Consider the following 19,228-nt stretch of genomic DNA (forward strand, 5'->3'; position numbering starts at 1 on the left):
GTTCGCTGCACACGCGCCTCCCGCGCCTTCTCCCCAAGCGACGCTGGTCTCGCTCGCTCTCTGGCTATCGGTGTTTCAGCACCCTCTCTCGCCGCCCCTCCACGCCTCTTTCTTCCGCAGGTCGCCCGGGCCACCCGCCACCATTTCCGCCACGGGCAGGCAAGGCGCCCAGCCCCTCCAGCGGCTGAGTATTGGCCGAAAAACTTTGATCGCCGCGGCCATCGGGGTGGTGATGATCCTGATGCTGGTGATCTTGATCCCGGTGCTGGTGAATTCCGTGGGCATCGATGGGCACTACGAGATGCTGGGCACCTGCCGCATGGTGTGCGACCCCTACCTGGGCAAGACCACTTCCACTACTAGCGCCAGCATCCGAACCGAGGGGGCCGAAGGTCTCGGCGGCGGCGGCGTGTTTCCTCCTTCCACCTTGGTGCAGGGACCCCAGGGCAAGCCTGGGCGGCCAGGCAAGCCGGGCCCGCCGGGTCCGCCTGGCGAGCCGGGGCCCCCGGGGGCCATGGGGCCCTTGGGGGAGAAAGGGGATCCGGGGAAACCGGGGCCCCCTGGACTCCCCGGCCCGGGACTGGGCACGGGGGCCATCAGCACGGCCACTTACACCACGGTGCCCCGCGTGGCGTTTTATGCTGGCCTCAAGAACCCGCACGAAGGTTACGAGATCCTCAAGTTTGACGACGTGGTGACCAACTTGGGGAACAACTATGATGCCACCACGGGGAAGTTCACCTGCAACATCCCGGGCACCTATTTCTTCACCTACCATGTCCTGATGCGCGGCGGGGATGGCACCAGCATGTGGGCAGATCTGTGCAAGAACGGGCAGGTAGGGCTCCGAAAGCCGCAGGGGCGCTGCAGTGGCTGGTGCCGCCGCGCTGTCCGGGGACCAGCCGCTCCCGTCCCTGTAATCGGTTATCCCTCGCGCGAACTTCACCCTTTGCCCCTGAGGGGGTTTCAGGTGGGATAAGGATAAAGTTCGGACTAGTCATCGGTATAGCCTTTCAAGATTAAACAGCTCTTCAGTTGTGAGATTTCATTACACTATTGTGAAATATTCTCATTTTGCCTGCATAGGCTTCCTCCTCCTCCTCCTCCACTTTCTAGGCAAGCCTTTGGCTACTAGGAATCCCACCTACCCATCAAAGAACCCCGTAACTTATCCTGCTCTATATCTCTGTTGTGTATGCCGGAAAACGACACAGTTTCCTCCCCCCCCCCCCCGCCTTCTGTGCGGTGCCTGCCAAGTTGGGCAGGGTTCAAGCCCATGTCCATTTGCCTGTGAATGAGCCCTACTGAACTCAACCGAACTTCTGAGGTTGTGCTGTAAGTATTCTATAGAGGGCTAAACTACACTTGCCGGTTCCTTATGGAGGTCGGGAAATTGGAGAGTTACCATCATTTTGTTCACCACCACTCAGCTTTTATGTGGTTAATGCAGGGGCTTGAATGTGTGCAGCTCAGCTGTGCAAAGGAAAGGGCTGTTGGGAGATGGGAGCCCTCAGGTAGCCAGATGCATAAAAGGCCAGGGCTCTTGCACATTTCTTAGTCATAAAAAAAGGGCCCCATTTTTCATCAGCTAATAAGTTCCCCTATACAACCAGATACACAGACAATGTTCTTCAACATCAAAAGGTCAGTTTGCATTTCAGATTCCTTCCAAAGAACCCTAAAGTCTTTCCCTCCTTTTCGTCCCCTTCAGGAAGATAGAGGGAGGATGGTGGGAAGGAAGAGGACATTGGCAAGAACCTTTCAACTGTGAAGGGGTCCCAAACTCTTCGGCAGGCTTTCAGGATGGCTGAATTGATGCTGTTCTTACAGCACAAGCCTAAACATGCTTACTCAGGAGTAAGTCTCACTGAGACTTGCTTCTAGGCAAGTGTGCATTGGATTGTCGCTTTAGTCAATTTTCATGGAATCCATTTAAATCACTCATTTCTTCCATTTTGTCTCCGGAAATCCACCGACTTTTATTTTTAATATTTGATACATGTCTCTCTAATTTAACAGAGGGGATGAAAATAGCTTGGGACATAATGTACAATGTCAAGTATCATTTCAAAAATATATTTTAAAGACATTTTTGAGGTTATCTGGAACCTTTCTCCCACATTCTGAGATATTTGAAAGTGGGCTGCATTATGCAAGAACATTTTTTGAAGTCCACTTTTATTTAAGATAAAAACTAAAATGCAAAGAGGGGGGAACAGCCCACCAAAGAAGGCAGCCATAATCTGTTTCTTATTAATCAAACCTTCCCTTTGTGATAGCACCAGTTAATCCTGCCAGAGGGAGACCAGCAAAGGATTCTTGACACTTCCTAATTGAATTTCATAATTAAGTCTGGCCTCCACAGAACTGCTTTTTATGTTGTATCCAGTACAGATCTATCTCTGTTCTTTTTTCATGTGCCTCTGAATTTCCCTGCTAATAATTCAGCAGTTTTTAAAATACATGTACAGAGATGGTACCACATACTTTTACAATTTTCCAGTTATTTGTATTTTTTTCTGATGTGATATTCTCTTTGTCATGGCTTTTAATTTGGAAAATGTATGTGAGGTAATGGACCACGCAAACAAGTTCATGCCTTCCTATTCTGCCTTAATTATTTCAAAAGAAATTATCACAGCCCTAGTTCTGTACTCACACTCAATAACTCAGGTTACAATTTCCAGGAGAAGCTGCATTGGCCTGAATGACTTAGAGGGCAATCCTACACGTGTTTGCTCAGAGATGCAGAATCCAGTGGGGCTTAACTCAGGTAAATGTGTAAAGACTGAAACCAAATTTTTTAAATTATGGCATAATCCATGCACCCGATGCAGTGGCCTCTATTCCAGGAAAACAAGTGCCATAATAAATTTAGGATGCAGCAATACTTCATTTTAACTCAAGTAAAATGAATTTCTCCCATAGCTCTGCATGCCAAAGGAGAGCTCATAAATGTAACTTGTTGATATTGAGCATGCAGCAGCGCACACAGACTAGCAAAACTCTTGCCTGAAAGGGCTTTACTATTTCTATTACTTTACTATTTCTCCATATGTTCACATTTCCATGGGAACAGTGGTGTGGTGGAGCCAGGGCTCCCAAGGAAATGGCATCAGCACCTTGTAACTTGTGAGGATGCTGACATCATTTGCCAGCCCCCTCTGAGCTTAACTATAGGCCTCATAATAGCTTGGGGGGGGGGATTATTCTTCTGTGCAATGATATATTATATTATCCCTGGCTGTGATGCACAATATGCGGGAGGGGGGCTTCATCCTGAATGGGCAATTAAAGCCTCTTAGCCTTATAAAAACCCCACTCTTTGTGGAAATGAGAATTACAAATATTGGTTCATAGCTAGATTTTTAGACCCTCTGTTTGGCCATAGGGGCAGTCTGGATGAGTGTCTGCACTTCAAAATTTACCACCACATCAGAACAACTATGGTAAGAGCAGATACTGGAGAGGCTGTGATCCTCGGACTGTAAAGTACATTTTTAGCAGCAGCAGCAAAATCAACAACACCAACAGAACACACAAACACAAAACGATCAGTTTCAGTACACAAAGTATAAGAACTTAAAGGTCAGCATTCCTTTCTCCTCCCAGAACCTAAAACTTCTTGCTCAGGCCTCCCAACTGGTTTTAGATAACTGTGGGAAAATGACAATAAAAATGGTATGCATAAACTTACAACTAATATTAGATACACACATTATTTATTAGATTTCTAGCCTGCCTTTTCCTTTTTTAAAGAACTCAGAGCAGCTTACATCTTTCTCCTCCTGCACCCAGTCTTATCCCCACAACAACAACCCTGTGAGGCAGGTTGGGCTGGGAGTCTGTGACTGGCCCAAAGTCACCCAGCTAGCTCCATGGCTGAGCAGATACTTGAACGCAGATTGTCTGAGTTCCAGACCCCTGCTTTTAATCACTACACCACACTGGCTCTCCCAGTTTATACATTAAAGGCCAGCCATTAAACCTGAAAGAAAGAAATGGACCTTGCTCTAGGCTCAGACTCTGAACCAACTTTCAAGACCAGAGATTAGCCCATACTATGTGAAGAAATGAGTACCTCTGAACACGTGCAAAGTGCCTTTATCACACCAATGGATAAGCACAACCCCTGTACATTGTTACAGGAGGAGCATTGTTACAGGAGGTCACGTCTGGACATCTGCCACACATCTTCGGGGCTGTTCCAGTGCCATCTTGTGACTCATGCGCATGCTTCTTTCCTCTTCTTGGAGTTACTAGGCACCCTTAAGAGTCACTCCCTTTGCAGATGGGTAGGGAGTCAAGCATCAAGTTACCAGCCTGTTAAATAAGAGAGGAAATGGCCATTTTGTCTGTTTCTCTCTTTCTCTCTCTCCATCACTGCTGCACCTTGCACCAGGCATAGGATGCATGTTAGATTCTGAGTTTAGCATCTGACAAGCATCTGTCACAGGGTCAATATGATTGCACCTTCCAGGACACTTATAGCCCATCTGGCAGGCCATTGTTTTTAGAACAATGGTCCACAAGGAACATAGGAAAAAAGTATGCCTTTTTTGTTTTAAACCCTCAAGATGTCAAAGCTGCTCTTGTGCAAAAAATGTTCTGATTATTCTGCAGTTTGGAAGACATTGTCCCTTCAGATGAGACAACTCATTCTGAAAACTAATTTATTCTACTCAGAAATAAAGAAGTTACTGGCAGTTCCCTTTAAAAGAAAATTAGAAAATAAAAGCACATAGCACAATATTTTGCACATATTTTTTTCTGATGTGGGGTGGGGATAATCCTAAATGGCTGCAGCTATAATCAAGTTCAGACCAAGAGGAAAAATATTATAGTGTTCTTTTAAATTTCCTGTGATATCACAGCACAAAGCCTCAGGTTTCCAATGTTCTCATAGCTTTGGTACCAAGTTTGGTACCAGATGGTTGAAGGAGAAGCAGGATGTTTTTCAAAATGCCAAATCAGGGTCTGTCTCAAAGCACTGGGTCAGTGTACATCTCTTGGTTTCAGCTTTTGTACCTAATAACAATAAGACAGAAGCAAAAACATTTGACAAATTAAATAACAGATCTTTGTCTCTGCTTTGTTGAAGTGCAGAAACATGCATGTTTGTGTTCTGGAGCTGGGACCCAGATCTTTTAAGTGTCCAGCACCCATTGGCCCAGGGATCGGGAAGCAGGGCCCTGTGCTGTGCTCTTTTAACCACTGGCTATACCCAGCTGCTTCTTTGCTAACAGAAGGCTGTCTCCACTCAGCAGAAGCTTCCAGATCTCAACTGCACAAGCTCTTTGCTCACAAGTTACATAAACTGCTCAGGCTTGGAGACAAATTCTGTCAGTGAAGGAGATGACCGAGTATGCATGTCTGAACATTGACTATCAAATGCCTGCCCAGAGAAATCCTACACTGGCTCATTTCTTGGGACTGTTTTTGAAACTTTTTCCCATACAGCTGTCACCACATTAGGGGCTGCCTGAGGAGAAGGACAAGATGGTGCCCCTTTCCATTCCAGATACAGAAGCTGGCCACACTGGCAGACAGAAATAACCATCAAGGGCAAACGTGGGACACCACCATCCACTGCAAGTGCAGAATGGGTTGCGCGGCACACCAAGCTCTCCCCTAATACCTCTCTGCCCCCTCCCCCCGATGACTACTCATGGACCCACTTTCTGATGTGGGAGCATCAGAAAGTTTTCAAAGTTGCTGACTTTGTCTAGACTCCATAGAAGGCTCAGAAGAACTTCTCAGGAACCCTGTGTTGTGAAGCACTGTGTTTTATTGAGCATGTCATGTTTATATCTCAAAGGAGGCTTCTGGATTGACCAGCAGGATTGTCATCTCACGGTATAGTATTTCTGTGACTCGAACAACTGCAGGTGAAGCAAAATTTTGACAGGCACCCCCTTGCCTGACATGGAAATGCACTAAGAAGGAAATGGCTGAAGTTTTGTCTCTTATTTTCATTCCTATTATTAATTACATTCCTAAATTGCCCTAGCTGAAGCTCTCTGGGTGGTTCACAACAATTAAGTCACCCATCCAGATTTCACCGAGGCCCCACCTTGTTTAGCCTCCAGGAATAGGCAGGATCAAGTACTTCAGGCTAAATGGAAGCTATGTTTTTTCTTAAGCAATGCAAGGTTCAAGAACCAATCCATGTCTACAGTTAGTTATACAAGAGGTTTTGCTGGACATGTTGTGTCCCTTATATATCATAGCTGTCATTGTACTTGTCCATTCAGTTCCATTTACTGTATCTTTTTTTCCATGCCAAGGAACATGTGGAGTGAGGGGAAGAAGGTTCCATTTTACTGCTGCCTGCCAAATGCAATCTTTTTAAACGCAAGCCATACAGTTTTCTGACTGGGCTATCCCTCAGGTGCTGTTTGTAAATCCCATTTCAAGCTGGCCTTGTAATATTCTGTTGTTCTGTTATGTGTCAAATCCAGGTGCAATTTGAAAGCATTGCAAAGAGGGAATCCAGGACCTATCTCAAAACAGAGAAGGGCCAGTAAAGCAAACTCTATAGAAGTCTTTGTGATAGATGTGGCTACTCAGTGGAGGGGACATGCATGCGGCTCATGCTGAAAGCACTATATTCACCATCGTATCACATCATGCAGGACTGAATCTCAGCATTCAGAACACATTTGAAGGCTGGCTCAGCCCTTGCTCAAAGAAAACCACAAGGAATTGTCCAAATGGTGTGGGGATCCTTTATTCTCTCATTTAGCTTGCTCCCACATGGAGACATTTAGGTTTAGTGCAGTCCTAAAGCAGGACTGGAGAGAGAGTGGCCTCAGGCAGGAGATGCTGAGGGGTGGTGAGCAGCAGCAAAGTGCTGGAGGACAAAACTGCTTGAGCCAGTGTGGGTGGCCACTTACGTATTGCTGGTTAAAGGGGGGAATGCATTGCCAAACAAGGAACACAAGAAGACCCACTTTGCAGAAACTTTTCCATGCAAAAAACACATATGTATAGATGCAGTTACGAATAACTACTACCATTAAAATGGAAATACAATAAATCCCACCCTAAGGGGGAAGCTGAGTGATGAGGTGATAGGCCTCCTTAGTCGGCTGTCCAGGTGCTGTGTCTATGAGCATCATCAAGGCCAGCTGTCAGTGGCCACGAGTCATGATGGCTGTATGTTAGCTCCAGCATCTGAAGTGTTCTGCTGTTCAAGGCCAGTTGCTGGGGAACATGGAAGTAATGTATCCCCATCATGCCTAGCTCATGTTCTGTTTGCAGGCATCTTATCAGGCCATTTGGCTAGCTGCTGTGAGAACACAATGCTGTACTAGAAGGACTTGGTCTGATCCAGGATTTCACCTATGTTCCTGAGACTGCCCTGCAAAAGCCCTTCAAATGGGAGACCGTCTTCCATAAAATGGGTCACATGGCTACTCAACCACATTTCCTGGTTTATACTCCCACCTCTAACCTGCTGGCTACGGGTACAGTGGAGGATACTGCTCCGAGGCCAGCAAGATTCGACTACTCCTCTGCTCAGCTTGTGTGCGGGAAGGGAAGGGAAGGGGATGGCAAATTGTCCTTTGCTTCCAGATGGCAACATTTCTTGGGCAAGCCCTAGAAAGCAATAAGACAATTTAAAAATTCAGCCCATCATTTTATCCAAAAGCGGACTGAAATAAAAATATATTAAAAACTCACTCAAATACAGAAGGAGCAAAATGCAGTTTCTTGGAAAGAAATTCTGTAAGTATGGGGCTACCACTTAAAAGGTCTTATCTCTTTTGCCCATCAATTGGGCTGGCCTTAATGAGGGTGTGGGATTGAGCAGGTGCTCTGTTACTGGTCTGAATGTTCATTTCAGAAGAGGGGAAAGGCCTTCACAAGGAAGTTATTTTTGATGAATGTGTTAGAGAGGGAGAAAGAAGGGAGCATGTGGTAGTATTCTAAAATGAAGAGCCAGATAAAGGGGGCAGCAGTCCTGGAAATACTTTTGTTTTGAATTGTTTCCTATATGGCTCTGTGTATGTGTATTATCTTTTTGAGCACTGCGTATGTGGGTGTGTGTGCATGTGTGAGTATAACTTTGGATGGCTGAGTTTAGTAGAATAGGATGGGTGAAAATCATGAGCAGTGCCATGATGAGTAATAACAGCAGAAAGGCAGAGAAGAGATCTTACAGGAAAAAGCAGCCAGTGCATCTTTCTCATGTCCCTTCATATAGCTTGAAAAACACTACAGTAATACTTTGAATAATAATTTGATTACCCACCCATTGCAGTAGATGCTGCTTGGGACTCATCTATTGGTGTGGGTTTTGTTTTGTTTCCTCTGAAATATACAAGGTCACCGAAACCCATTCCTAAGTCCCATTTTAAAAATGAGACAGCAAAGGAAAGAAACAGCCTGTGATTTCTAAAGCTCACATTGACAACTTTTAATGGGGATGCTTTTGTCACACCTTGAATGTCACACCTGAATTTTCCTCAATGCCACACCAGAGAGGGGCAGAGAAAGAAAAGAAAGTTAAGGAAATTTTTTTCTGTGATTCATTTTTTACCTCTGGAAAGACTCAAAGGCCAACAGGCTTTGTAACTTTAAAATAACAAATAACTTCCCAATCAGTGAATGCATTTTTCTCCTCCCTCTACACTCAATTTTCCCCTTGTCTATTTGCATTTGGACTGCTCATTATGCTTCCCAGAAAATGAATGCAGAACTCAGCCATCTCAGACTATAGGACAAGATGCTTGCCACTGAAATTAAGCCAGCTTCCTAGTTTTCTGCTCTTTGGTCAAGAAAATGAATGTTTTGCTAATAATATATTTTCCTTGTTTAGAAAACTGTCTCCTGGATTTTGGAAAAGAAAACAATCTGGCTTGCCTTCACTCAGACCCTACTCTTTTAGTTTCACCTTGGCAAGAGGGCTGCCAATCAGCCAGCCAGAAAATCTGAACCAGCCTGACTTGGACCAGTGCTGTTAACAGCTATTTAATGCTAGAAATCAGCTGGTGAAGCTTCTCTCTGGCATGGGGATGATCACTGTCACCTGCTAAAAGCAACAGAGCAAGTTGCTTTTAAAGGCACAGTTGCAGGCTGAGTTGAAACGCCTGTAACCCCGGTAGCCACCATGAACACAAAGCTGAGTTTGAGCTAAGATTGACCAGGTGAGGTCCTTGAGCAGAAGAACTCGTGGCACTGCCAGGGACAGAAAACAATGGCAGGTGCATCATCTTTTCCTAGTCTGTGCCTGCAAAGCCCTTCTCTATGCATGTCTTTCTAGGCCACTTTTCTGGGCAGGAGATTAAAATGTAAACAGCCAGTGCTATCTCCGTGCTTCAGCCTGGAAAGGTAAGGGGGTGTCAACAGTAGTGTGATTTGCCTACAGCCAGTGAAATCGGTGTCTGAACAAATCCGAACAGGTTGGTTCAGATACAAATAAGGAGGCCAGTTACAGAAGGGGTCCTTACAGCCTCTGCTTCTTGCAGACATCAGCAGATGATAATGCTAATTTCTACTATATGACACCAGCGGTATAAGCTGACAGCTGCCAATCAAGCTCTTCTTAAAGGCACAAAAGCAGGCCTGGCAGTTGGCTACTCTAGGACTGAACTTTGGATTCCTAGATCATAGGAATTATAACTAGTGCCTAACCACTAAACTTCAGTAGCTTACTTGGCAAAAGCAAACCCACATATACTTAGAGACAGGCACCCAATAGGCAATAATATTGTCAATGCTACAAAAGCGTGCACATTTCAGCTGACCAAGCTGTCAAAAGGCATCAGAGCAGGCCAGCCATTTTTTCCTGGTCCACTGGCACTCTGACCCCTCCCCCCACTAAATTCCTTCATTCATACAAGTATATGGTATTGATTTGGTCTTCGGCTCAAGCTGCTGGAAGCAAAATTTCATTTTTCTTAGTTTGTTTCTTTAGGACCCAACAGCCAAAGTTCTCTGAGCTGTTCACCAAAATTACAGAATGAAAACATAATCTAAAAAATTAACATGCATAATTTAAAACAGCCAAGAACAATCACAGATATATACTGCAGTTTCAGTTGCACTGGCAAGTAGCAATGGCTTGCTCAGTATATTTTAGTGCCCATCATAATTTTTCTCGTGACATCCTGACAAAAATTTCAAACGTATATCTTTCCTAAACTTAGGTTTGGTGCAAATGTCTTTTCCTGGTTGGGTCCTGAAGGACAAAAGAAGAGACAGATGCTATTGAGGCACCTTCTATGTTTCACTTGCATAGAATGTTTCAATAGTTCTGCCATGGCTGATGCAGGCTCTGTCTGGGAGCAGCCTGGGGGGGCAAATCCATCTCAAAGGTCAAAAAGCAGGCAGAAGTCAAAAGCACAGTGTCACCAGTCAAGCAAAGAACAGTTAAAAAGCAGAATCTGAGAGAGCCAAGTCAAGAAGAGGTGAACTTCCCAAAATGATCATACTCCAAGGAACAAAATCTTGGCAGAGGCCCAGGAATAATTTAAGGGAAGAAACAGAGTTAGGAAAACGAAGGTGCAAGGCCTAGGAGCTGATATGCAAACTTTGTTCCAAGGCTATTAAGCCTGAGGTTTTGGAGCAGCAAGGTCTACTCATGAGCAAGCCTCCTTGTGATACACAAAGTTTTTCAAAGATCCTTATTCCTCCAGTCTTTTGCTGTTGACTGAGCCTTGACCTTTTGATGCCTGTGCTGTTTGGGCTAGGCAACTGCTGGGCAGCCAAGGATGTTGTGAGAGCAATGCTGGTGGTGCTCTCCCCAGGGGCCCTCTGGTCTACCTCAAGATTCCCAGTCAAAGGCCGATCCTTTCTGATGCTTGGCCTAGGGAACTCTTGGCCATCCTCTGAGGGGGCATCCTTGGCCTTGGGTCTTTAAAAAACATTAACAATGGCTTTGTATCAGATGGAAGCTTCAGCACATGTCCACAAGTATTTGGCACAAGGATCATATCAACTTTAAAAGTAGTTGTTAATCCTCTTCTGGAAAGGTGCCAGGAGAGGGGGGGGGTGTGTGCACATGTGCTGGCAGGTGGGAGCAGCAGTTATTATTAGAACCTATGTTTTCACAAGGATCCTTTTTATTTAACCACAGGGCTCAACAATAATAAAGTGTTGTGAAACCTCAGATCATATTTTAATTTCAGATCTAAGCCTGGAGCCAGCATTGGAAATCTCCAGCAAGGCTTACTGTTAAAGACACAGGAAATGGAAGCAGGTTCTTATGGAAAAAACAGCTGCACCATGACTAATAAGGTTGCATGAATCCTCTCTTATTTGGCATCTGGCCACCCTAGCTCTGACCCTGCAACTACTTTTATTCCTCTAGCTATTGATCCAGGGTTTGTGGTTTGCGCATGGAAGGACTCTGCTTATGAAAGTGGTTTCCATCCCATCTTGGGGGCAGGAGGAGCTCCCATCCTTTGCATCACAGCTCACCCCATTCAGTTTGAGGTGTCTTGACTGCAAGAGGATGCAATGCTGTAGAAAGGAGAAGGCCGTTCAGCCCGTCAAAATCTTCCCTGCTGTAGTGAGATATTTTGTGCTTCTGTTTAACTAATAAGCATTATTTCTAAATGGGCATCTAAACCTATAAATTAGCATGTGCATAGTTCATACAAATCAGTGCCTAATTTTGGCCTCCTCATTGGCAATGGGTAAGCGCTCATGTTCCAGTTAGAGTTGAACAATTTCTGATTCAGTGCTATGGGGATGATACGAGAGCCCTCTATTTGAGGCAAGGGCCTTATGTAAGGCTGCCTGAACAAGTCTTGATAAGCCCCCACATGTGTGCCTTGAACTGCAGTTTGGTGTGCAGATGCCAAAAGGTGAAAGTCCTTAAATCTTGAATTCCAGCAGACATTTTTAATCTTTGAGGCCATTTCTCACTGAGACACAGTGTGGAATAGTAATTAGAGTGCTGAACTAGGACTCATGAGAATTTAGTCCCCACTCAGCCATGAGGCTGTTTGGATGATGTAAGGGCTGTTACTGATTCTCAGTTTAACCTACCTTACAGGGCTGTTGTGAAGGTGAAACAGAAAAGAGGATTATGGAAACTACCTTGGGTCCTTATAGGAAAAGGGCAGGATATAAATAAAATATTTTTAATGATAGATTCCTTTATATGGCGAGTATGTATATATTTCTACTCATTTTTATTTTCTAATTGCTACTGTTAGTTTCTGGTCTCAACCAATGGTTTTTTAGTACTTCTTGTTACAAAATATACAGTGTGAGTTGTATGATCTAGATTTAATCATGTTTAGTATAAGCCCATTGAAATCAGTGGGATTTAAGTTTATCATACTGTAAAGAGAACTAAATCAGGATCCAACTCTGTACATGTACTGAGTAGGACATTTTTCAAGAGCTCTATTTTGGTATGGTGTTACCATTCTTGTTCTGGGGCTGCTCTACATGAGGCGTTTATTATGCACTTGTGAGCCCTCACTCATGAAAGTTTGCAGGGCCTTTTCATGATGCTAATGTCCTCCAGGGTCTCTCCCTAGTTTCCCAGCTATTTTCCTGGTTTTAAAGTTAGTTTTTAGAACAAAGAAAGTCTGCTATTAAATTTTAAATCTGAACAAACTAGGACAAAAGTCTGCTGAAAAGTTTCCGTATGCTGCTATACCACAGCATTGTCATGTGCTTGGTTAATGGAATATATAACAACAATATATAACAAGGCACAGAAATACAAGCCCGTGAAGGGTGGGGAAACTGTGTGAAGGATGCATTTTCCCTCCTGCAATGAAAATGAAAGAAGAAACTCCAGCAAGGCAGCAGACTAAACTGCTCACATAGAGAAGCTCTTGGTCAGTGAAAACATCACCAACTGATTCCTGCACAGGAGGCTGCTATTAAAAGTTAAGGAAGAAGTCAGGCCAGTTTTCTCTCGAGGATTGTAGTTTAATTATTTAATTATTAGATTAATTTAGTTATTTAGATTATTAGATTTAGTTTATTAGATTTAGTTTAGTTGTTAGATTTATATCCCACTTTTTCTTTTTTAAAGAATACAAAGCAGCTTACATCCTTCTCCTCCTCCCACTTATCTCCACATCAACAACCCTGTGAAGTAGGTTGGGCTGAGAGTCTGTGGCCGCCCAAAGTCATCCAGTCAGCTTCACACCTGAGCAGGGAACAGAACCCAGATTGCCTGAGCCCCACAGTCACACTCTTTGATCCATTCTGCCATTCGTAGAACTATCAACTACTTCCCTTACATTCCAGGCTCTCACTGTCAGAATCTGAATGACCCTCTGCCCAGGAACACTGGCCCATCCACAGTCTTGTCTCCACCCACACCCCCCCCCCATTCCTTCAGGCTTTCTTTAACCCGTGAATTCGCCAGGTACAGCTTTTCTAGGGAGAGAGAGGTAATGATGAAGAATGCTGTTGTTACAGGAGCAATGGCTGGGAGGAAAGTGGCCCATGAAAGAGCACGCTGCATAACTGAATAGTGAAAAAACGAGGATAAATAGTATGAACAGAGAAGCTGAGAGGTCCTTGAAGTGGGAGCCATCTCCTTGGGCCCCAAATGGTCAATCTCCCTGCCCCACATGCACAGATTTGGCTGAATCATGAACTTAACTCTAACCTTTTTTTAGAAAGTGAGTGAATTAATGAATATTTTCAATTTGAGGGATGTATTTCTAGTTCACAGCATCTTGAAAGAAGCCTCCTTCTTGCCACTGTTGGCAACACACACAGTGGGGTCTCCACCTGACACCCCAGGCTGAAACCATGCTGATAAAACTTCCTTGCTATTTAAAGATATGCAGAACAAATTCAAGGCAAGTTCATCCCAGGTCGGAGCTCTGTGTTTGCTAGCTTGTGAAATCCTGGCCCTGCCTTCCAATCTATAATTACCTAGTCCAGCAACACTGACTGAGCAGTACTGGAAACAAAGCCGTGCTCCCCAAGATGCCAGCCTAGAGGCAGCGTCTCCTTCCCACAGACTGACTCCCAGCATGCTCACAAGCAGAGCACTCTATGCTCAACAAGGTTTGAGCATCTTGTCCTGACCTGATGAGCTGGCCAGAGAATTATAAAAGCTGCCTGCATTTCCGGACCCAAAGACTCTTGCCAAGTACTACCCGCTCACCAATATACCACCTACATTCTCTGCCATGGCCTCTTGTCCTTATCAGCATTATCTTCACACATACAAAACAGCCAGTACAGTGAATAAAGAGAACAGAGTGTATCCTGTTTTGGTCTGGAATATAATGACCTTGTTCACCTGCCTTGGCCACCCACTGTGTGTTGTGCAGCTTTTTCATGTACAAACCCTGTCAGAATCCATAGCTTTTTTTTGGGTTGTGGATACCCATTGGTGGCTTGTGTTGTGTGAACTGGTGTGCTGATTTCACTGTGGGTTGTCAATAATGGCTACAGAACTGCCCGACAAGAACAGCAAAACCCCTTGCTGCTTGCAGTCTTGTGAGTGCTGCTGCCACCTTCCTTCATCCTTTCGCAGAACCCTCTGGCTCGTATCCCTAAAAATAGCAAATGCTTGCACAACTTTTTGGGGTTACTCCTTTGGTCTTGCCCAAGTGCACACAAGTCAATAACACCACCTTAAGATCTATGCAATTCTTGCTTTTTTTTACTGCTCTGTCTTGAGATTTATGGTCCTTTATGCTGAGTTTCCCTCAGTAGCCAAATCCAGCAGACCAATCGCAGAGAAGAAGCTGATACAGGAACCAAAGAAACAAGGAATTCTGCTCCAAAGACACCTGGGATGGGTACCTGAGCCAGTGGGAGGACTGAGAAGGAACAAGGGGGAAAGTAAGCCACAGCAAGCCTGATCAGCTGTCAAGAATAGTGCGAGTTCTTCAGAGAACAGCCAACATTTTTTCAGGGTGGCTTAAGTATGATGTGTGAATTTAGCCAGGATAGAGATGCCCTGCATAGGATTTGTTTCATCTTGTCATGCTTGAGTCCAACAGCTGTTGCATCCCTTAACACTGTGGCATCCAAGTGTAGAAAATGTCCCTCCAAAATTCAAGCTGTTATCTCAGTAGGCCCTGGGGTGCTGATTTTCTGTCAATATACAGAATTCAAGGAAATGAGGTGGTTGCAAAGGCATCACATGTCTCTGCCCAGTGCAGCGGCTTATATGTTAGTTTTTCAGATTGGGCTACTGCCCATACTTTGTCCAACCGATATTGCTTGGGAAAAGCAACAGCAGCCTTCTAGTTTTCCAAAGACAACTCCTAGAAGTAACCGACATAAAATCTTTGTGTTTCAGGGGTTCATCATTACACTGAAAACAAAAGTAATGTCTCACAAAGTCTAGTATCCAGATTTCTTTCAAAATGTGGTGCTGTTTTCCAAGATCCAGGGACTACTGGACAGCAGAGCTTCATATGAGGTAGCCTGCGTCTAGCTCCCTCCAGTGCACAGGAAATACTGGCCTTGAGTTGTGCAAGCATGGGTCTATGTGGGGAACAAGACCAGACCTGATTCATGGAGCATCTGTGAATAGCATGCCCAAATCAGTTTTCCATTGGATCACAAGTCTGTTGAGGCCTCCCTAGCTTTCATCCAAAAGCCCTCTGGACCTTTAGGGCAATGCTGTGATCAATATATAAATATTCAAAGATAGAGGACGACCTTGGGCTTAACCTTTATTAACCAAAAAGCTTACTTGGTTCGTTTACAGTCAGGTAATACCGCCATCTTGACAAGAAAGAGGCAGGGCTTTCACAGGGATGGGTTTACCTTCCACAAATAAACCTCTCATATGAAAGATTGCCATCTCTTCCCAGTCCCTGTACTGGGAACAGGGTGGAGGGATGAAGGAGGTGCTAGTATCGTGGCCCAGGGTTTCCATTCTCAAATGCAGCTGTGTGATACGGGTTTTCAATTTTAGTAAGCAGGGCACTCATGAGTTTCATGAACACAAGTGCGTGTAAGAGGGCGCATGCACACACATACAGGGGCCATGGGATGGTTATGTTGCATGAAGGATACAATTTTGCCAAATCTGAAATGCTATTAAACACTTGTCCATCTCTATCTTTCACCATTTCCTGAACTTCCCATTATAGTGGGGAATAAAATCATAGAATAGTAAGAGTTCGAGGGGCCACGAAGGCCATTGATCAATCCCCTGCTGTTGCAAGACACCAACCTACACCATCCCACTCAGACCATTTGAGTTAAGAGCCAGGAACATTTTAGTTTAGGCTGGAACAGTTTAGGCTGGAATGTAGGCTATCTTGCCTAGTATAGATTATTTTTCCAGTGTTACAGTTCTCATTTTATTAATTTCATTGGACTAATTTCAATTTTTTCATCAAATTTTCATTTAATTCCAGATTATAGTTTTAGGTGACTAATTAGGATATGTTTTTAGGGATTAGGATACCAATATACAGGTGTGTTGCAAAGGTACAATGGACTCATGCTGTCCTGCTGTGAGTACATTCATATAAAAAAGTTAATATAAAAAGGCCTCGGCAATTATAGGCAGCCTATAAATACATGTAAATAAATAAGTTATTGATTTGTAGACAAGAACACTTTTCTTTGTACTGTTGTGTAATATAGACTATATTCTGATTCAAGAACTGAATAGCAGTCAGGGTACTAAATTCCTCATGGTGATATTAACAAGAAGAATCAACCAGCTCATCAGTGATTGTATCTCAAAAGTCCAGTTGGGATTTATATCCAATTGGCTAATGGCTGATACCTTAGAGGTGTCATTAACATCACACACCATAGAAATCCTGCTAGAACTTCTATATCACCAATACCATTGGATATGCTTGAGAACTAATATGGGAAATAATGATTCTGCCAGGAGAAGCTTTGATGAAATAAGATCAGACTTCAACACTCTCGGAAGGAAAATAAAAAAAAACACTGCGGCTCAGATAGTCTCCCCAGTCTTACCTGTATGTGAAAGAGGAACTGTTAGGGAAAGAAAAATCCTTCAAGTGAATGACTGGCAACAATGGTGGTGCCCTAAAGAAAGATTTGGATTCCGGGACCACAAGCTAAAGTTCCTGGAAAACAGACTATTGGCAAATGATGGGCTGCACCTCACAAGGAACAGAAACCATGTGTTTGGCCACTATAAGAAAAAGTCCATCAGGAAGTCTTTAAACTAAAACCTATAGGGGAGGGAGATGTGCAGCATGGCGTACCATCACCTGACAAAGACTTACATATTTCAACAGAGAAAAAACTTCAAGCAGGTCCCAACACCAATCTCCCAAAAAATGTAGGAAGAAAACCAGGGCACAGCAAGAATGTCTCTACACCAATGCCCAGAGTATGGGAAACAAACAACATGAACTTAAGCTCATAGTACATGAGGGAAATTACAATCTTATAGGAATAACTGAAGCTTGGTGGGATGATTCACATGACTGGAACTCTACAATTGATGGATACAACCTGTTCAAGAAAAATAGAAAAGACAGAAATGGAGGTGGAGACACATTATATGTGAGAGACATATACATCTACACAGAAATACAAGAAGAGGAATTTAGTGGCTCCATCAAATCATTAGCTTAATTTAAAGGAAGCAAAAAATAAGAAAAACAGTTAATTGGTGTCTATTACCAACCACCCAGTCAAAATGAGGACCTTTCCAAAAAGGGAAAAGAGTCTGAGAGGGGTGGGAAGTCTTGAAAAAGAAGATTCTCCAAGCACAACTGCAAACAATTCCAACAAGAAAAAGGTGTAGAAGACAACAGAGGAAGCCCACCTGGCTCCACAAAAAAATAAATGATGGCCTGAAAATAAAAAATAACTTGTGTAGGAAGTGGAAGCAGGGTCAGGCCACAAAGGAAGAGTATAAACAAATAGCAAGGAATTGCAGGGACATCATCAGGAAGGCTAAAGTAGGAAATGAACTGTGATTAGCAAGGAATGCTAAGAACAAGAAAACCTTCTTCAGATACATCCAAAACAAAATAAATGTAAAAGAGAAGGGTGTCCAGCTACTTGAAGTGGATGGCAGAGTGATAACAGACAATAAGGAAAAGCCAGAGGCGCTCAATTCCTGCTTTGCCTCAGACTTCTTCCACAACAAAATCTATAATCAAGAAGTACAAGCTGGAAGTGAGAGATAGCAGCCCAAGATTGAGAGACAAATGGTCAAGGAATACCTAGATGGAATAAACATATTCAAATCTCCAAGGCCTGATGAACTCCATCCCAGAGTCATAAAAGAGCTAGCAGAGGAACTCTCAGAGCCACTGGCTATTATCTTTGGTAAATCTTGGAAAACAGGTGAAGTGCCAGATGACTGGAGAAAGGCTAACGTTCCTGTCTTCAAAAAGGGGAAAAAAAGATGAACCTGGGAACTACAGACCAGTTAGTCTGACATCAATCCCTGGAAAAATTCTGGAGAAATTTATTAAAAAACAAATCTGCACACATCTTGAAGAAAATGCAGTGATTAATCGTAGCCAATGTGGGTTTATCAAAAATACATCCTGTCAGACTAATTTAATCTCATTTTTGACTGGGTAACCTCCTAAATGGACAGAGGGAACACTGTGGACATAATCTACCTAGACTTTAGCAAAGCTTTCAACATAGTGCCACATGACATTCTGAAACAAAATTTAGCAAAAACTGGACTAGATAGAAAAACTATTAGATTCAAAATTGGATGCTAAATCAAAACAAAGTGTGCTCATCAACGGCAGCTTCTCAAACTGGAGGAAGATAACTAGCAGGGTGCTGCTGGGTTCAGTCCTGGGCCCAGTGCTCTTCAACATCTTTATTCTTGATTTAGATGAGGAAGTACAAGAAAAGATAAACAAATTTGCAGATGATACAAAACTGGGTGGAATAGCAAACACCCTAGAGGACAGAATGAAGATCCAGGGCAATCTTGATAAACTTGAATACTGGACTGAAAGCAACAGAGTGAGATTCAGTAAGGACAAGTGCCAAGTCCTCCACTTAGGAAAAAGAAATCAAATGCATCAATACAAGATGGGGAATACATGGCCCAACAGAACTGAAAAAGAAGAAGACCTTGGAGTAATTGTGGACAACAGGCTGAATAGGAGCCAACAATGTGATGCAGCTGCCAAAACAGCAAGTGCTATTTTGGGATTCATTAACAGAAGTATTACTTCCAAATCACAAAAAGTAGTAGTTCCCCTATATTCCTCACTAGTCAGACCCCATCTGAAATACTGTGTCCAGTTCTGGGAACCAAGATTTAAGAAAGATGCAGAACATTAGAAAGAGTCCA

The 19,228-nt window shown here is 43.7% G+C and overlaps 1 protein-coding gene across 1 annotated transcript in view; it reads left to right on the forward strand.

Annotated features, from left to right (window-relative positions):
* Nucleotides 1-232: 232 nt before the first annotated feature.
* The window catches only part of C1QL1 (complement C1q like 1), a 45,918-nt gene continuing 26,922 nt past the window's right edge, over nucleotides 233-19,228 (forward strand). Inside the window, exon 1 of the mRNA XM_044418751.1 lies at nucleotides 233-838. Within this exon, the coding sequence (XP_044274686.1) occupies nucleotides 233-838 (606 nt within the window). The remainder of the gene's footprint in view (nucleotides 839-19,228) is intronic.

This window comes from Varanus komodoensis, unplaced genomic scaffold (genome assembly GCF_004798865.1).
Source record: "Varanus komodoensis strain SLA01 unplaced genomic scaffold, ASM479886v1 scaffold92, whole genome shotgun sequence".
Classification (NCBI taxonomy): domain Eukaryota; kingdom Metazoa; phylum Chordata; class Lepidosauria; order Squamata; family Varanidae; genus Varanus; species Varanus komodoensis.